Source organism: Pecten maximus, chromosome 12, assembly GCF_902652985.1.
Source record: "Pecten maximus chromosome 12, xPecMax1.1, whole genome shotgun sequence".
NCBI lineage: Eukaryota > Metazoa > Mollusca > Bivalvia > Pectinida > Pectinidae > Pecten > Pecten maximus.
In genome coordinates this window covers 34,050,324-34,069,180 of record NC_047026.1, presented here as the reverse complement: position 1 = coordinate 34,069,180, position 18,857 = coordinate 34,050,324, and the positions used below count along the sequence as shown (strand labels likewise).

Genomic DNA, 18,857 nt, shown 5'->3' with positions numbered 1-18,857 from the left:
GGTATCTATTATATATAACCCTAAACAACCCTGGTATGTATCTATTATATATATACAATTAACCCTAAACAACCCTGGTATGTATCTTTTATATATAACCCTAAACAACACTGGTATGTATCTATTATATATAACCCTAAACAACCCTGGTATGTATGTATTATATATATATATAATTAACCCTAAACAACCCTGGTATCTATTATACATGTATATAACCCTAAACAACCCTGAAATGTATCTATTATATATAACCCTAAACAACCCTGGTACGTATCTATTATATATACCCTAAACAACCCTGGTATGTATCTATTATATATATATATAACCCTAAACAACCCTGGTATGTATCTATTATATATAACCCTAAACAACCCTGGTATGTATCTATTATATATAACCCTAAACAACCCTGGTATCTATTATATATAACCCTCAACAATCCTGGTATGTATCTATTATATATAACCCTATATTAAACCCTAAACAACCCTGAGATGTATACATTACATATAACCTTAACAACCCTGGTATCTGTCAATAACCTGCCTGGTATGTGACGGTAGAATTGTTTAATTGAAAAAGATCTGGGGTATCCAGTAGATCCTTGAGAGTTTGATTTTGATTACCTATAATGAGATTCAACTGTTGAGATTAGAGGGACAAGTCTATTTGACATGTCTTAACCCTTCAAACTTCTTAGAAATGGTGGTTTGACTTTAGAAATTACTAAAAATCAAGGGCCAACTGCATGCCTCAGAACCTAACAAAAAATGTGAAAATCTGTAAAACCTTTTGCACTTACAGAAATCGAATTCCTCCACTTCCATTTCACTGTCAGAATCTTTAGTTTCTTCCTCATCATTAGGATAATCATCCTCTCTGTCACTGTTTCTATGATTGTCAGAATCCTTATTTTCCTCGTCTTCTTCATCTTCATCACTCTGCTGATCATCTTCAGGTTCATCATCATCCAATCGGTCGTTCTTTCTAAGGCCATCATCTGTATCCTCATCATTTTCATCCTCATACAAATTTTCATCTTTCTCACCATCTACAATAGTCAACTTATTATCATCTTCATCTGGCAATGATGAGAAATACTGCTTTTCCTCTGCATTTTCCTTTGTTGTCATAGTAACACCATCATTATTTTCCTCCACAATTTCCTCAGAAACAAACTCCAATCCTTTTTCCAATGAATCCTCTTCATCAGTATCCACTATTTTTTGACAGTTATTATCTATTTTCATTCTAACATTCTCATCAGAAACCTCAATTCTCATATCTTCATTGGAAATATCCGAGACATTACTTCTTACCAACTTGTTTGACGTTTCGTTATTTACTTTGTGCACGCTGTTGTTTGGTGCTCTATTATTTACATCAGAGACAAAGTGTACAGTTTTGGAAAAGACAGGTGGTTTTGTCACACCAATGACAGATTTCTCAGGTTCACTCACTGATGGGTTGTCCCATGGCGAAACATAGCGTCCTTCTTCTTTACTGCAGTCATATATAGAGGGAATGTCCTTCAATATATCAATCAAGTAATTTTTGTTGCTCTGTTTTATTGGTTTAGCAGTGGCCTCACCAACCTTCTTTCTTTCCTGCGTTGCTCCAAATTTCATCGGTACCTCAGCTCCGACTCTGTCTAGAGGTGATTTGAATTGTCTTTCTTCATCAGTTGAAGCTGTTTGAGTTGGTATCTTTCGGAAACTTTTTCCAAACTTAACAGATGGACCTGTTCTCAGGGAAGAAAATATATCAATGGGTTTAACTGATAACTTGGCATTATTTTGAGACCCAAATGACGAATTTGAATTTTCATCATTTAAAGATCCTGTAGACTCGCTCACCTCAGCAGATTTTACAGCTTTGCCTTTGCACCGAGCAAGAATCTCCTCAAACGGTGCAGGGAAATCCACTTCAGGTGGATCCAATTTTTCTTGACTTTTCTTATTTTCCATATCCTTGTGTCGTTGAATGATACCCTGGACTATCTTATCAATACTTTTTTTTGGTTTCCTAGGGCTCTCGGATTTTCTAGGGGATGTTTCTGAGCCACTTTGGATTTCAGTGTCTATTTCACACACATTCAAAAGGCCATCAACCATCTCCGTATCACCAGAAAACACATCTTCTTCTGGGGTTTGGAAACATTCTTGTGCTTCACAAGAGGTTTTCTCCACTGTAACACCTTGAAGAGTTTTATCAAACCCAGTCTTTGAATCGGTAGAACTTGGCCTTTTGGATGATGGCCCTTCTTCAGCAGAAGTCTGTCGATCCAGTTTCCTTTTCTTTAATTTGCGTTGTGATTGCGCTGGAGTGCTTATTGCCATTTCAAATTCTGTGATGGTATGGCTAGCTGGCGAACCGATTAATGGTACCTTCACTTTCATCAGTTTCCTTCTTGATTTATCTTTTTTATGTTTAGATCCTTTTAGTTTTTTTTCTTTGCCTGGTTGTTGATCTGATGCTTCAGGAACTTGATTTGTGTTTGGTATTGTTGAATTAAGAACTGGTTGTGTCGCCATTTTGTCTACCAAGTCTGTATGAATGTCTTGGTCGTCTTGTTGAATGTCCAACTGGTTATCTAAATTTTCTTTCAGAACCTCCAACTGGTTGTTTGATTCTATGACTAATTGACCATCCTGTTTTTCACTTGTGTCTTTGTTTCCAGAACCATCTGTTAATTCCATTGTTGATTTTCTCAACTCGATCTGACCTTCAGAATCAGCAGAGGAGATGATAGCCATTTTTCCTGATTTTTCAGTTGGATTTACACTTGTTGTTTCTCCGATGGTTTGGATATGTGTAAAACTTGAGATTTCTTTATCTGTAGCATCAGAATTACTTTTTTCCAATCTTACGTTTAAAGCTTCATCTGAACTTGTAACTTGATCCGAATGCTTCGTGATAAAGTGTCTCTTTAAGTTTGCTTTGGATGTGTATGAAAATCCACACAAGTCACAAATGAATCTTTGTTTGGAATCACCTTTAGATCGAGCAGACAATAGTGCAGCATATTGGGTCTCTCCGATAGGTTTAACACATAGTATGCTTTCCTGTTTATGGTCTTCCTTACAACTTACAGGTTGAGCAGCCTCATTCGGGGGACTGGTCACATGGTTCGATTCTGTGTCCCCACTGACGGTTTTTCTTTTCAAAAAAACATTTCCCACAGAACCTTCAGGCTTCAAAATGGAATCTGCTGTCAACCAATGAGAAGGCAGACGGAAAATCCTGACCACACTGTTTTGATGTATAGTTAATCCGGTCTGATGAGCAACCTCCTCGCAAATCTTGTCATCACTTTTACACATGTACTGCATAGGACCATGTGGTGCATTAGGAAAATTCTGCTCATGTTCATCTTCTTCTACATGTCTGGATTCTCCTTCAACCTCTGAACATGGTGCAGATGTTTCAGGAGATGTGGTTTCAGACGGAGGACATACAATGTTGCTATTCTGACCTGTCTCCACTAAAGCTAAAACACCTGTAACTTTCTGGTGTTCATTTCCCTGCTGTTCCTGTTCTAAATTCACATGACATTCACAAGCATCTCTTCGATGTTTCAGTGTGTTTCCCCTCTGATCCCCCTGTACCTCCTGCGATATGTTCTCTGATTGTCCATGATCTTGCTGATCTCCATGTGTCACATGATCTTGTAGATTTTCGTGGGTCACATGATCTTGCTGATCTCCATGTGTCACATGATCTTGCAGATCTCCTTGGAGACAGACATCTCCACTCCCATGATCAACCTGTCCTACTTCCTCAGAAAAATTCTTCCCATTGTATTCCTGACAATTAAACCCTGTGCTTTTTGATACCATCTCAGATGACCGCATGACCTCTGAGTCAGGTGTCATAGGTTTTGGTGTTTCCATGTACAGGACATCTGGATCCTGGGCCCTAGTTCTATTTGTAGAAACATCCTCTCCAAAGCTCTCTAACAGATTATGTACTGCTGCCTCAGACTCATCCATGTTACAGTTGGTATCAAGACACTGAATTTTCGAGTTTTCAGAGCTTTCCATTAAACTATCTGGGTGTGTTTTGCTGGAAACATAGCACTGGCTGACATGTTTATATAATAAATCTCTTTTCTTATGACTGGACTTGATGTGACATAAAACACTGCTCCTTTTCTTGTAGATCATATTACAAATTAAGCAATGATACTGGATATTTACATCATAAATATCGTCTGAATTATGATGGTTTGTAGATTGATCACAAACAATATCTATCACTTCACATACATCATTGAAAGCCTCCAGTGAATTGGCAAGAATTTCTGAGTGTCTACTTTTGACATGTCTCTTCACATTTTGTTTTTGTGCATATATCATTCCACAAAATTTGCATGCAAATTTCTGCAATTTTCTTAATTTTTCTGGGTGACATTTAACTTGGTGACTTTCCAAACTCTTTACTGATGGAAAACTGTCTCCACACACACTGCATTTAGGTAGGTGTGGTAATACGTCTGCTGTAGCATTTGTCTTGCTTGGCTTGTTCTCCAGAGACTGTTGCACTGTTTCTGGTCGGTCCTCAGTAAGGTTTACATTAACAGGGGCAGGAATCTCCTTTTTTTCCTTTTCAGAAATGTTGCTGCTTTCCTCATTTTGGGGTATCCAATCTTTCGGGCCAGCATAATTAGTGCCTGTTTTAGCGATACTTTTGTTTATCAAACCAATTTCAGTTCCTTTCTCGCATTCATCAGCAGATGACAATATCATCTCTTCTATGTTTGCTTCTGGTAACTTTTCTGACAGCTCAAGTGCATCAATATTCTTGACATACGAATCTTTTGATTCTTGCTCAGTGACTGCTGAATCTTCCTTCAATTTTCTGTGAGCAGACTTCACTTTATACTTTTTCTCTAGTGTATTCATGTTCCGTAGCTTCCTGTGACAATCATTGTTATCAAGACCAGCTTTACTTTTTTCTAATTCCCTCTCCATCTGGAATAGACCTGGGTTTGCAAACTGAATAATACCCATGATTTCCTTCAGGACCTCACCTTTAAATTGATTGTTGTTTTTATCCCCCTGTTGTGAATGCACAGTTGCATATAAACCATCATCTGACAAAGTCACATCTACATTTTGATCTGAAGATTCATCCCTATCATCTAAGCTTTGGTTTAGTAGGATATCTAAATCACTTTCATTGAAACCCTTCAAAAGATATTGGCTGATCATGTCTGCCTTGAGGACTCTTGTTCCATTTCCATTGCTGGGTCCTTTCTGTCTATCTAAATTGGTCAAATTCTCAGGTGGAAATTCCCCCAAGCCAGGGGATCCGATGCATTCTCCATCAATCTCATCGACAAAAGCACCCGAAGGCAAAGACGTTTGACATGTAACCGTAACATTTTCATTCTTCAGCTCACTTTTGCAACATTCATCTGAATCAACCACCATCACCTGGCTTAACAAACGTTGTTTCTTAACAGATGCAGGAGCGGGCCTGTTCAATTTTGTCACACAATTTCTTTTCTTAACTAACGGATCCTGCAAAGTCATTGAATCTTGTAATTGTTCCAGCAGCACCTTGGCAACACCTCGTTCCTTAACATGTTTCAAAAGATCGTCGGAAGTGTTTGAACACAATCTCGGAATGTTGTCACTACCCAATGCTTGTCCTTCAACAGGTTTAGGAGATGTTTTATTTGGAACATGGTCACCTGAGGGTCCAATCAGATTAGCAACTGCTGCTTGAACACTTTCTAAAGATGATTTGGAATTACCCTTAGTGTGCCTCATCAGTTTTTCATCTATATCAACAAAGGTAGTTTCTTCTGAATTTGTGACATCAAGGTTTCCTCGTAATTTTCTTTCACGGTTGACACCGACGTTCTTTTCCTGAGAATTTGGATCATCATGACCTTCATTATCTGATGATTCAGTTATGTCATCAGACGGCATCAGGTAGGATGTTTTCCCATCACATCTGTTACTGGACGGAGTTCTTTGGGAATTCAATATTCCCTCATCAAACAAATATCCTCCATATGGCACACGATCTATGGATTTTATGTCTGTCTTTCTTGGAGATGTGAAATCATCACTGTCTTTAGACGAAGATGCAGAATCGCCAGTTCGAGAGCTATGTAGAGTATGACAGGTGCTAGATATATCATTTTCAACGTCAGAGGACAGCTCATCCACTAGGGATCCTGTTGATATGGTTTGAGATGTGGAATATGCCGACGTGTCCGACTGGTCCGTTTCTCTTTGGTTCTTTCCATCCTCATCTGAGAGAACTGTCCTTTTCTGCTGTGAAAAATCTCGAACAATTTTCAGTTTCAGTCCTGATAAATTACATAAGAACCTTTGTTGTGTTTTCACACTTCTCATACCCGTTTTCACATTCCTTGTTATTTTCAAAGTTAATTTGTTTAGGTCGTAAGATCTTTCTTCAGTCACTATTTTCCACCCAAAATCCTCATGATGTTCTGGTGATTTTTTATCGTCTACATGAAGATCTGATGCACTGCAGGATTTCCCGAACATGAGTTCTCGAATGTCATGATTGTACACTGATGTGATCTTACTTCTTGAATGCAATGTTGAATGCTCTATAGAATCTTCCAATCTCCTAGTATCTGTTTCTTCGCAAGACTTCTTTTCTTTAGAAGGTTTTGTTTGACTATGATTGGTGTCACCAGACTCCAAATTATTTCTGGTGGACTCTGAAGGTGAGTCAAGTGTGTTATTTTTCCCAGTTAACTGTGAAGAACTGGCTACAATTTCAGATGAATGTACTGATTTCCTAGATGACACTGAAGAAGGTTCAGGATCTGTCGTTGTTGGCAGCAAAGGAGAAGAATCCTTACTTGAATGAGTAAATGATATGGAAGATTCTGAGGTTGTTTTTTTCCTTGATGATAGTGACACATTTCTGGATGAACTAGTCAACTGTGATGATTCAGTGTCTTTCCTAGTTGATGGCGAAAGAGAAGAATTCCTGATTGAATTGGTAAGCTTTGTGGAAGATTCAAAAGATGAAGCTTTTCTAGTTTGTAATGAAGGATTCCTTGTTGAACTTGTTAACTGAAAAGATTCTGTAGTTGTATCTGTAACTGGTGATGGTAGAGGTCTTCTAGTTGAATGAGTAAACTCTGCAGAAGATTCAGAAGTTGTAACTTTCCTAGTCCGTAATGAAAGGTTCCTGGAAGAACTTGTCAACAGTGAAGATTCCATAGTTGCATCAGTTTCAGTTCGAGGCGAGGGAGAAAGGTTCCTGGTTGAATGAGTTGACTGAGAAGATTCAGAAGTTGTAGCTTTCCTAGTCCGTAATGAAAGGTTCCTGGTTGAATGAGTTAATTGTGAAGATTCTGAATTTGTATCTCTCCTAAGCAGGGAGGGATTCCTGGCTGAATGAGTAGTCAAAGATGAACTTGTCAAATGTTCCAATGACTTTGTCAATGTCCTGGATTCATGCATTGGCTTCTGACATTTAGATGAATCTTTCTGGTTTGTCGGCCGAGAAGACCTCATAGCTGTAGAATTCCTAGGGCAATCATAAGGAAGATCTTCTGTTGATGACAGTGAAGAGTTACCTGGCATTGAATGACTCCTCTTTACTGATAGGGTATTTCCTCTTGCAGCTGGTTGTGAAGAGCTTCTTGTTACACGCTCAGCAGATGTCGAACTTTGGAGAGTAGATTGCTTTGTGGAAGTGTTCAACTGCTTCATTGCAATGTCCTTAGCATCCTCCATGCAAGAAGAATGTTCTGTATTAAAATCATCTGTCTCCATGGTATCAATTTGATGATCATTAACTGCTGCTTGGGAACTATCCTTCAATTTTGCTTCACTTGCTGAAATATTTGTCTTCTCTCCCTTCCTAACTCCAAATGGCCTGCTCCGAGTCTTCCTAAAGTTTTGATTATCCGAATGGCTTTCCTGATCCATTACAACAGATATTTCACTGTTACACTCATCTGTTTCGTCTATAAATTTCACAACTTTTCCTTTATTGGAGACTGTTACTGGTTGTGCATGTAATTCAAGGACGTTTGATTCATTTCTGATAATCGTTGATTTTTGTGTTTTGGATTTGGGTCCCATTTTCGGCCGAGTCACAGGTTTTTCAAAAGAACTGTCACTTTCACTGATGTTTTGAGTGGAAACAAGCTTGTCTTGTGGGCTGGAGAACACTGCATTTTTTACACTATTCTCATCCAAACTTTTGTTGTCCTTTTTAACGCTTTTATTGATGGGAACCACCTCATATCTCATACTAAGATCTTTGAGAGCAGTAGGGTCTGATGGCAGTCGGTTTAATTTGATTTTTAAAGGACTGAGGACTGTTCCTTCTGGGATTTTAACAGCGTTACTAGTGTTAAGAGATGAAGTTACAGATGGTACAGCAAGTTCAGAAGTGTAATTCTGTTTGGCAGGCAACTTTTTCGTTGTACATTCCTGTGCTTTCAAACCTTCTGAATCTTTATCCACAAAACAAGGTTCTCTATTTGCATTCTTGGGTTCAGGAGAAATTGTGGTCTCGTTTGCTTTAGACAAATTAGAGAAATAATGGTCATCAACTACGACTTGATGCTGATTGTGCTTGAACTCCATATGCTTGTCGTAGACCTTCTGATAACAAAACTGCTTGTAACAGGCAGAGCAGTAAAGATGAGTGATCTTTAGATGGTACAAGATCCCCGTACGTGTACCATAAATTTTCTGACATAGTTTACATCTCAATTTCTTTTCCTTCTTTTGAAATACAACCTCAATTGGGTGACTCCTATTCCCAGAAAGTTTTGTACTGTTTTTTATGGGTGGAGATTTTGCTATGGAGGGAGATGACACACTTGATTTTGGATGTACTAGTGTTCCATTTGAGGGAACTTTTGGTTGAACAGTTTTTTTTCTTGGTGATGGACTTTCCTTGTCTGGTGTGTCCTTCTTGTTTCCTTTTGGAGATTGAGACTTAACTGATGTCTTTGACTTTGCATTCTTTAGCAGAGAAATCAAATCTTTGCTACGCGCAGTTTTATCTTTGATGGATTTTGATTTTGCTGGTAATTTGGCTGAATGAATAACTTTCATATGAAGAGACAAACCTTTTGGTGTACTGTATAAGGAGCCACAAACTTTACATTTGTATGGAATGTTTTTTTTCACATAAGCTTTGACCTTTTCAGTCAATGCCTTGTTCCCTTTACATTGTTTTAATGTCTTAACATGATTATCTCTCACATGTCTACGCATATCAAAATAATATTTGTAAGTCCGATCACAAATATCGCATTGAAAGGTTCCAGATTGGTTCCTTTGTTTCTTTTTGACAAGTTTGCTGTCAGAGGAAGGGGTACTTGATTTCTTGCCAGACTCCATTGCTGGGTTATCCACGTGGTAATCTGTTACAAGATTTGTCAAATCAGAATAGTGTTTGTTTTCACTGATATCTTGATTTAATTCCTGTTGGTCTGACAAAGCATTAGGATTCAGACCTATTTTGACATCAGAGAGATTGTACAATCCTTCCGGGTCTTCATCCACAAACGTACTAATATGATCAGAGCTATGGGTATGGCCTATCTCAACCTTTTGATGTACACATATGGCCCCATCTGTAAAGTAAGAGAAAGTGTCATTAATTCACTAAATAACATACATGTTTATGTATATCTCAAAGTCAGAATATGTTTCTGATGAAATTTTACTAATCACAGAAAAAGGTTATCGATAAATTACAGGCCACAGCTAACCAGCTAGTACAGCCGAAACTTCATTACAACACACACACATTCACCATTATTGTACAACACACCAGGGATGTAAGTTTTCTCACACCAATTTATAACTGTCCCATGCTGTATGCATTTCAATATTATATATTAGTCCATAATACTAGTAATGAAAAATTATTTACTGAATATTTCATCATTTATTATAATTAACTAAATCAAAAATATCTAAAATATTGAAATTTAATTTGCACTATTGTTTTGTATCATTTTCTGTTTCTTCATTATTTTATTTATTTGTTAATTCCTGAGTTCCAGATCTAGTTCCTTCTAAACATTAGTCACACAAATCATACTTCCTATTTTGATAAACAATTAAGATCCAGGCCTAAAAAAAAAGTTGTGTGTTTCCGGTTTCCCGACCGACCCCAATAAATCAACGCGGACCCAAAAGTTTTTAGACATTCTTCAGAAATTTTCTCGGTTTTCCGTGACCCGATGAACGCAGCGCAGGTCTCACAATATCTGATGTTATAGGATTCGGAGTAAGATGTATTGAATTTACGTGTGATGAACAGGAAACCATTGAAATAACTGTTTTTAGTTGGTTTTTTTAGCAGAATATTCAAAACGACTATAAAGACAATAGTGGTTCAAAACTGTTTATTGGAAAACAACCATTTTCTGTTTTAATATAAAATAGCAATATCATTGAAATCAACATATTTTGTACTCTGGCAAGCTACTCTCCTCAGTGGAACATTAAATCTGTGTGTAATTGCAAGTGTTCAGATGGTAAAAGTCTACAGTTAACACATATTAAATAGCCCTACAACTTAAACATCTTCTACTCCAGTATTAAAAGTATAATGTAATTCAAAGCATAAAATCTGCTTAAAAATATTTAATAAAAAAAAAGCTTTTTCCTACCTACCAACCCTAACTTTCTGAGGAGCTGAAACTAGAAACACACAACTTTTTTTTAGGGCCCCATCAAAATTCTTTCCTTTATCTAATGAGAACATTTTGTGAACTAGGCACCAAGGGGAGCCTACATATGAAATTTGAAAAAGATCCCTTCAGTATTTTCTCAGAAATAGCGATAACAAACTTCAATTGTCAAAATCCAAGATGGCTGCCTGTCGGCCATGTTGTTTTCCGATTGGTCTCAAAATGCAATATGCATAACTAGGCACCAAGGGGAACCTACGTATGAAATTTGAGAAAGATCCCTTCCGTACTTTCTCAGAAATAACGATAACAAACTTCAATTGTCAAAATCCAAGATGGCTGCATGTCGGCCATGTTGTTTTCCGATTGGTCTCAAAATGCAATATGCATAACTAGGCACCAAGGGGAACCTATGTATGAAATTTGAGAAAGATCCCTTCCGTACTTTCTCAGAAATAACAATAACAAACTTCAATTGTCAAAATCCAAGATGGCTGCATGTCGGCCATGTTGTTTTCCGATTGGTCTCAAAATGCAATATGCATAACTAGGCACCAAGGGGAACCTACGTATGAAATTTGAGAAAGATCCCTTCCGTACTTTCTCAGAAATAACGATAACAAACTTCAATTGTCAAAATCCAAGATGGCTGCATGTCGGCCATGTTGTTTTCCGATTGGTCTCAAAATGCAATATGCATAACTAGGCACCAAGGGGAACCTATGTATGAAATTTGAGAAAGATCCCTTCCGTACTTTCTCAGAAATAACAATAACAAACTTCAATTGTCAAAATCCAAGATGGCTGCATGTCGGCCATGTTGTTTTCCGATTGGTCTCAAAATGCAATATGCATAACTAGGCACCAAGGGGAACCTACATATGAAATTTGAGAAAGATCTCTTGAGTACTTTCTGAGGATTAGCGATAACAAGAATTGTTTACGGACGGACAGAGGTACCACGGACCACGGACGCCGGGCGATTTGAATCTGATGATGGTGGGCTAACAATACAAGATTTCTAATATAATTACACAGGGAAAAATATAATTCAAAGGGTTCTGATGTTAATGGGCTACAACGATACATTGCACCTACAATTTGATTTTCGATACATTTTCGATACAGTTGGAGGTTTTGATGATTAAAGGGACATCACAGTAAAAACGTTGTTATTTTCATGTTTTGTACCTTTCCAGTTACATTTCTGTGCTATCCCTATATACACAGTGGATCCCTATTTCCAGCTTGAACACTCGATTTAGTTGGGAAACCCCTCTAAATTTAGGGCGGAAATTACTTTTAAATCATCACGAGACTGTTTTGAAATCGAGACATTTTTATCCATTAACACAAACACACGATAGCTTAAAAGTCGAAATATTCCATCTGGGTTAGTTGGATAACGATGTTATACATTGTTTTAAATGTTTTAACACGTACTGCATATATTCCAGAGTAAATATTTATGTGTATATAGGCGTTAACCCTAAGCATATAGTAGTGAAAGACATTAACGAAGTACTGGTACAGACTGTATTTAAATAGTGTACCAAGTTTGTTATTGTGTATAGACATAGCAGCAAAATACAAGCAGCATACAAATTCATTGTAAGCTTGTTTGAACTGTTCTCATCTCCTGTACTGCTTCCCATAGGGGCCGTGGTGGCTGAGTGGTTAAGGTGTCCCGACACTTTATCACTAGTCCTCCACCTCTGCGTAGCGAGTTCGAAACCTACGTGGGACGGTTGCCAGGTACTGACCGTAGTCCGTTGATTTTTCTCCGGGTATTTCAGCTTTCCTCCACCTCCAAAATCTGACACATCCTTAAATGACCCTGGCTGTTAATAGGATGTTAAACAAGAGATCCCAGAGGGATCTTGGCGCCCACCATTGAATGATCTTTATAGGTTCCATGTCAGATTGATCTTTTCTCTACTTTTCCCTTCCTCTAAGTCTTACTAATCTGTGTAAATTCAGAAACAGCCCTCTAGTACTTTTCAAACAAGGGTAACCTATATATAACATTTAAGATTTAGCGATAATGGCTGTGTGTTGTTTTCGGATTGGTCCCAAAATGCAACACCAGGGACCAAGGGGAACCTACATATGAAATTTCAGAAAGATCCCTTCAGTACCTTCTGTAAAATAGCGATAACAAACTTCAATTGTCAAAATACAAGATGGCTGCCTGTCGGGCAGGTTGTTTTCTGACTGGTCTCAAAATCCAATATGCATAACTAGGCACAGAGGGCAACCTACAAATGAAATTTCAGAAAGATCCCTTCAGCAATTTCTGATAAATAGCGATAACAAACTTCAATTGTCAAAATCCAAGATGGCTGCCTGTCGGCCATGTTGTTTTCCTATTGGTCCCAAGATGCAATATGCAGAACTAAAGACCAAGGGGAACTTACAAAAATGTTTGAGAAAGATCCCTTCAGTACTTTCTCAGAAATAGCGATAACAAACTTCAATTGTCAAAATCCAAGATGGCTGCCTGTCGGCCATGTTGCTTTTCCTATTGGTCTCAAAATACAATATACATAACTAGGCACCAAGGGGAACCCACATATGAAATTTGAGAACGATCCCTTCAGTACTTTCTCAGCAATAGCGATAACAAACTTCAATTATCAAAATCCAAGATGGCTGCCTGTCGGCCATGTTGTTTTTCGATTGGTCTCAAAATGCAATATGCATAACTTAGTACCAAGGGGAGCCTACATATGAAATCTGAGAAAGATCCCTTCAGTTCTTTCTCAGAAATAGCGATAACAAACTTCAATTATCAAAATCCAAGATGGCTGCCTGTCGGCCATGTTGTTTTCCGATTGGTCTCAAAATGCAATATGCATAACTAGGCACCAAGTGGAACCTACATATGAAATTTGAGAAAGATCCCTTCAGTACTTTCTCAGAAATAGCGATAACAAACTTCAATTATCAAAATCCAAGATGGCTGCCTGTTGGCCATGTTGTTTTCCGATTGGACTCAAAATGCAATATGCATAACTAGGCACCAAGGGGAGCCAACATATGAAATTTGAGAAAGATCCCTTCAGTACTTTCTCAGAAATAGCGATAACAAACTTCAATTGTCAAAATCCAAGATGGCTGTCAGTCGGCCATGTTGTTTTCCAATTGGTCTCAAAATGCAATATGCATAACTAGGCACCAAGGGGAACCCACATATGAAATTTGAGAAAGATCCCTTCAGTACTTTCGGAGGATTAGCGATAACAAGAATTGTTTACGGACGGACAGACGGCCGACGGACCACGGACCACGGACGCAGGGCGATTTGAATAGCAAAATAACAACAAGAGATCCCAGAGGGATCTTGGCGCCCACCATTGAATGATCTTTATAGGTTCCATGTCAGATTGATCTTTTCTCTACTTTTCCCTTCCTCTAAGTCTTACTAATCTGTGTAAATTCAGAAACAGCCCTCTAGTACTTTTCAAACAAGGGGAACCTATATATAAAATTTAAGATTTAGCGATAATGGCTGTCTGTTTGTTTTCGGATTGGTCCCAAAATGCAACACCAGGGACCAAGGGGAACGTACATATGAAATTTGAGAAAGATCCCTTCAGTACCTTCTGTAAAATAGCGATAACAAACTTAAATTGTCAAAATCCAAGATGGCTGCCTGTCGGCCATGTTGTTTTCCGATTAGTCTCAAAATGCAATATGCATAACTAGGCACCGAGGGGAACCTACATATGAAATTTCAGAAAGATCCCTTCATTATTTTCTGAGAAATAGCGATAACAAACATCAATTGTCAAAATCCAAGATGGCTGCCTGTCGGCCATGTTGTTTTTCGATTGGTCTCAAAATGCAATATGCATAACTACGCACCAGGGGGAACCTACATATGATATTTCAGAAAGATCCCTTCAGTACTTTCTGAGAAATAGCGATAACAATCTTCAATTGTCAAAATCCAAGATGGCTGCCTGTCGGCCATGTTGTTTTCCGATTGGTCTCAAAATGCAATATGCATAACAAGGCACCAAGGGGAACCTTTAGATGAAATTTGAGAAAGATCCCTTCATCAGTTTCTGAGAAATAGCGATAACAAACTTCAATTGTCAAAATCCAAGATGGCTGCCTGTCGGCCATGTTGTTTTCCGATTAGTCTCAAAATGCAATATGCATAACTAGGCACCGAGGGGAACCTACATATGAAATTTCAGAAAGATCCCTTCATCATTTTCTGAGAAATAGCGATAACAAATTTCAATTGTCAAAATCCAAGATGGCTGCCTGTCAGCCATATTGTTTTCCGATTGGTCTCAAAATGCAATATGCATAACTAGGCACCAGGAAGAACCTACATATGAAATTTCAGAAAGATCCCTTCAGTACTTTCTGAGAAATAGCGATAACAAACTTCAATTGTCAAAATCCAAGATGGCTGCCTGTCGGCCATGTTGTTTTCCGATTGGTCTCAAAATGCAATATGCATAACTAGACACAGAGGGGAGCCTAAATATGAAATTTCAGAAAGATCCCTTCATCAGTTTCTGAGAAATAGCGATAACAAACTTCAATTGTCAAAATCCAAGATGGCTGCCTGTCGGCCATGTTGTTTTCCGATTTGTCTCAAAATGCAATATGCATAACTAGACACCGAGGGGAACCTACATATGAAATTTCAGAAAGATCCCTTCAGTGCTTTCTAAGAAATACCGATAACAAACTTAAATTGTCAAAATCCAAGATGGCTGCCTGTCGGCCATGTTGTTTTCCGATAGGTCTCAAAATGCAATATGCATAACAAGGCACCAAGGGGAACATACATATGAAATTTGAGAAAGATCCCTTCTGTACTTTCTGAGAAATAGCGATAACAAGAATTGTTTACGGACGGACGGACGGAGGGACGGACCACGGACGCAGGGCGATTTGAATAGCCCACCATCTGATGATGGTGGGCTAAAAACAAAGCTTCCCAGTGTAATTCTAGGATTGTATTTGACTATTTGGCCATTCTTCTCTTTGTTGCTGAAGCTGTTACCGTTTTCAACCGAGGTGGACTCATGCGGAACGCCATTTTTGTTTTCAAGTGTTGTAGTTTGTTGTGTGCATGCCTTATATTGTGTATGACACAAAATTTACATATCCAGACTGTTGATCAACGAAGTGTGATTACATTTTTATAATAAATAATTGATGTTTTTATGTACAGATTTCATCAAAATCAAATTGTCATCGTTCATAAGTTTATACTTTTTAAATATATACGCAATAATATGAAAAAAATGCAAAATAAAAAATTGTTCACCGTTATAAGTCTGATAACTATTCAGAGGATACGAGACCATAATACTGTCGCAGAGAACGAGGATTTTAACACATAATAATTTAGATGACGGAGCTTATCTTGTAATTCAGCTCAGTGGAGAATACTTTAGTCTTACTCTTGTCGGTTACTTCTTTTACACTTCCAAAGCCAAAATACTTCCAAACATTCGATTGAAAACTTGTAGGTGGATCCACTTTTTGTATTCGAACATGCCATGTTTGTGACCACATGTAAGCAGATAAACTATCAAATGTAATCTTGAAGTTGATTGGCTCTCGTGACTACACGTGGTCAAATGGAAACGAGCGTACTAAACGCTTACAGAGTTAGCGTAGATTGTAGCTTTATAATCGTGAGCGTATCGAAATTACGGAAACATTATCGTGAATTGAACTGTACCGCAAAATACTGTGATTCACGGTGAATTGTAACACCTCTAGATATCTATTGCTTTTCAAGCTGTATTGTGGAGATTTAACATCAGAATTTGACCCATACAAAAAACAAGCAATTTTTTCGACTCACACCCTCAGCTCAGGTCGGCGATTGAACAATAATTCTCTTTATTCCCTTCAACCTCGTCCAGGCACATAAAATGTTTACATTGATTAAATGTAAACATAACCCTCTGCACGTCCCTTTTGCCAACAGATTGCCAATGTAATCATCATTATTGACGGAATTGGCCAACGATAAAGAAGAATGATAAAGAAGAAAAGGTAAGATAATATTTCATTAGCTTACATACATATTTTACTCACTGATCATCGTTCACTAAATATATCTGTCCACATTCTTTTCAAACCTTTTTTTAAGCATAGTTTTGAAAATGGCCACCATCACCAGAACACAAGATATTGTGAGATTTCAATGTAAACACATCAGGCAAAAGTCCCTTGTGATGAGATTTGAGTGACATGATTAGCTTAGTAGTGATAGCTCTAAAGTTCTCTGAAAACGAGATGATAAAGTATGTGGACAGATATTTTTATTTAGTGAACGATGACCAGTGGGTAAAATATGTATGTAAGCTAATAAAATATTATATTTTTATCTTACCTTTTAATTGATATACCTTTTGTCAGATTGAAGGGAATGGGAGTAAATGTTGTTAAAACGCCGACCTGAGGCTGGGTTGAAAAAATTGCTTATTTTTTATCTGTAGGTAAGAAGTTCCAACGTATCTACGTGGTAAGATCATCATCAGAAAATTAGAACCAAGGACAGTAGTGTAATTACTAAGGCCAAACTTGAGTGTTCAGGCACTGGTAAATCTGGATGTATAAGTAGATTTTGCTATATAGTCAAACCTGATCACAGATATACACAAATGTAAACAAACAGGTGAAGGCCAGTCACATTTTTCTCCTGCAGAATGAAAAAAATGGATGACAAATCATGCAAGTCTGTGAAATGAATATTTCCGCTCTACTTATTCATTTTCAGTCGTATTTGAGGAATATTTCACCAGTGCAGTTATAGCAACTAACTATTGTGAATGTGAGTCAATTAAATATGATGCATCATCTGCAGATAAGCATCCATTTGGTGGTGATTCTAGTGTGACAGGGTGATAAATTTGATAAGAGACTGCGACAGAGTAGGGGGGGAGAGAAACAGACTGGCATGTATGTATGTCCAATTGATGAGTCTGGACATTCTCCTAGGCACCTCACCGAGTGTCAAGTGAGGTCACATTTTAATTGAAGTGTCAGATCGTTAAGTAAATTAAAGGGGAACTTACCATTAGACTGTTTAGATTAGGCTATGTTTATAAATGAATTAATGCATGAAATTGTTCTATCGGATGAGGAATGGAAGTTTATGGCTTTACAGATAAGGGGAGCCAGTGGCGTGAGAATGGGTGTGCCTGGACAGGGTGATTAGGATAATGGTACGTAGCATGAATGGTCAGTCTAGTGAGAAAGGACGAGTAGAACAGACGGAAAAGTGTATGGAAGCTGGACTCATGTATTGTAAATATAACTTGTAAATATGTTAATAAACTGTACATAGAAAACTAGAGGATTATTGTTTTGAGATCAGCAAACCAGTGGCTCTGTCACACTAGAGACCTTATTTCCCCACCACAAATCAATTCTAAACATTCATGATCCATGAAATGATGCGGTTTAACTTTACAATTCTTACCTATCCTAATAAATAATAATTTAGAAAATGAATGCGATTGATACACTGAACATCAATACATATCCTAATGAAGTTGTTGCAGTGTTTACATCAAACAGAACTTACATCCTACTTTCGATGAGGGCGAGACATCGTCAGATGTTGATGGTTTTGGCGAATGGGCGACTTGTTTGAGTAGGTTATCATCAATGCTACGATTTTGCCAATACTTTCTCCGGGTTCTTGCACTCATATTGTCCACAAGGGATCATGATAATGGCCGTTGCGGTCATGCATCATTGGTTTGTGTGATGACATCACCAAAAACGTAGATTTTTATGTCAGTTCAGTACCAAATATCGGTCCATGTGTTTACAGATTTAGCTGTGCATTGTGGGATAGTTGTATCCGCGGGAAAAATAAAATATACGGTGACGATTCCGGAAAATGATGTTCCGGAAATATTACGTTACTAATACAAAATTAATTAAAACAAGACATATCTTTAAAAAGATAAACGGCATAGTTTTAATGCTGGTGGTTATAATATAAAACTGCTGGTGAAAAAAATGAACGAACTAATGTGTTTCAGCACAGAAAACAAAATTATATCAGTTTGCATTATAATTTTTGGTGATAAGTATGGCGCGGGAAGGATGTCATAATTAAATATTTTTGCCTAGGCAAAATTATTTCTGCCTAAGCAAAAATCGAATTTTGCTTAGGCAAAAATATTTC

General features: G+C 37.7%; 1 protein-coding gene across 7 annotated transcripts in view; it reads right to left on the bottom strand.

The window, feature by feature from the left end:
* The window catches only part of LOC117338798, a 53,383-nt gene extending 34,886 nt beyond the window's left edge, over positions 1-18,497 (bottom strand). For all 7 annotated transcript variants that reach the window (XR_004535039.1, XR_004535038.1, XR_004535042.1 and 4 more), the window contains exons 1-2: positions 18,246-18,497; positions 809-9,604 (exon numbers count right to left, since the gene is read on the bottom strand). Coding sequence is in view for 1 of the 7 variants with exons in the window: in XM_033900146.1 (XP_033756037.1) it covers positions 809-9,604; positions 18,246-18,372 (8,923 nt within the window). In the remaining 6 variants the exon portion in view is untranslated. The remainder of the gene's footprint in view (positions 1-808; positions 9,605-18,245) is intronic.
* Between the last annotated feature and the right edge of the window lie 360 nt (positions 18,498-18,857).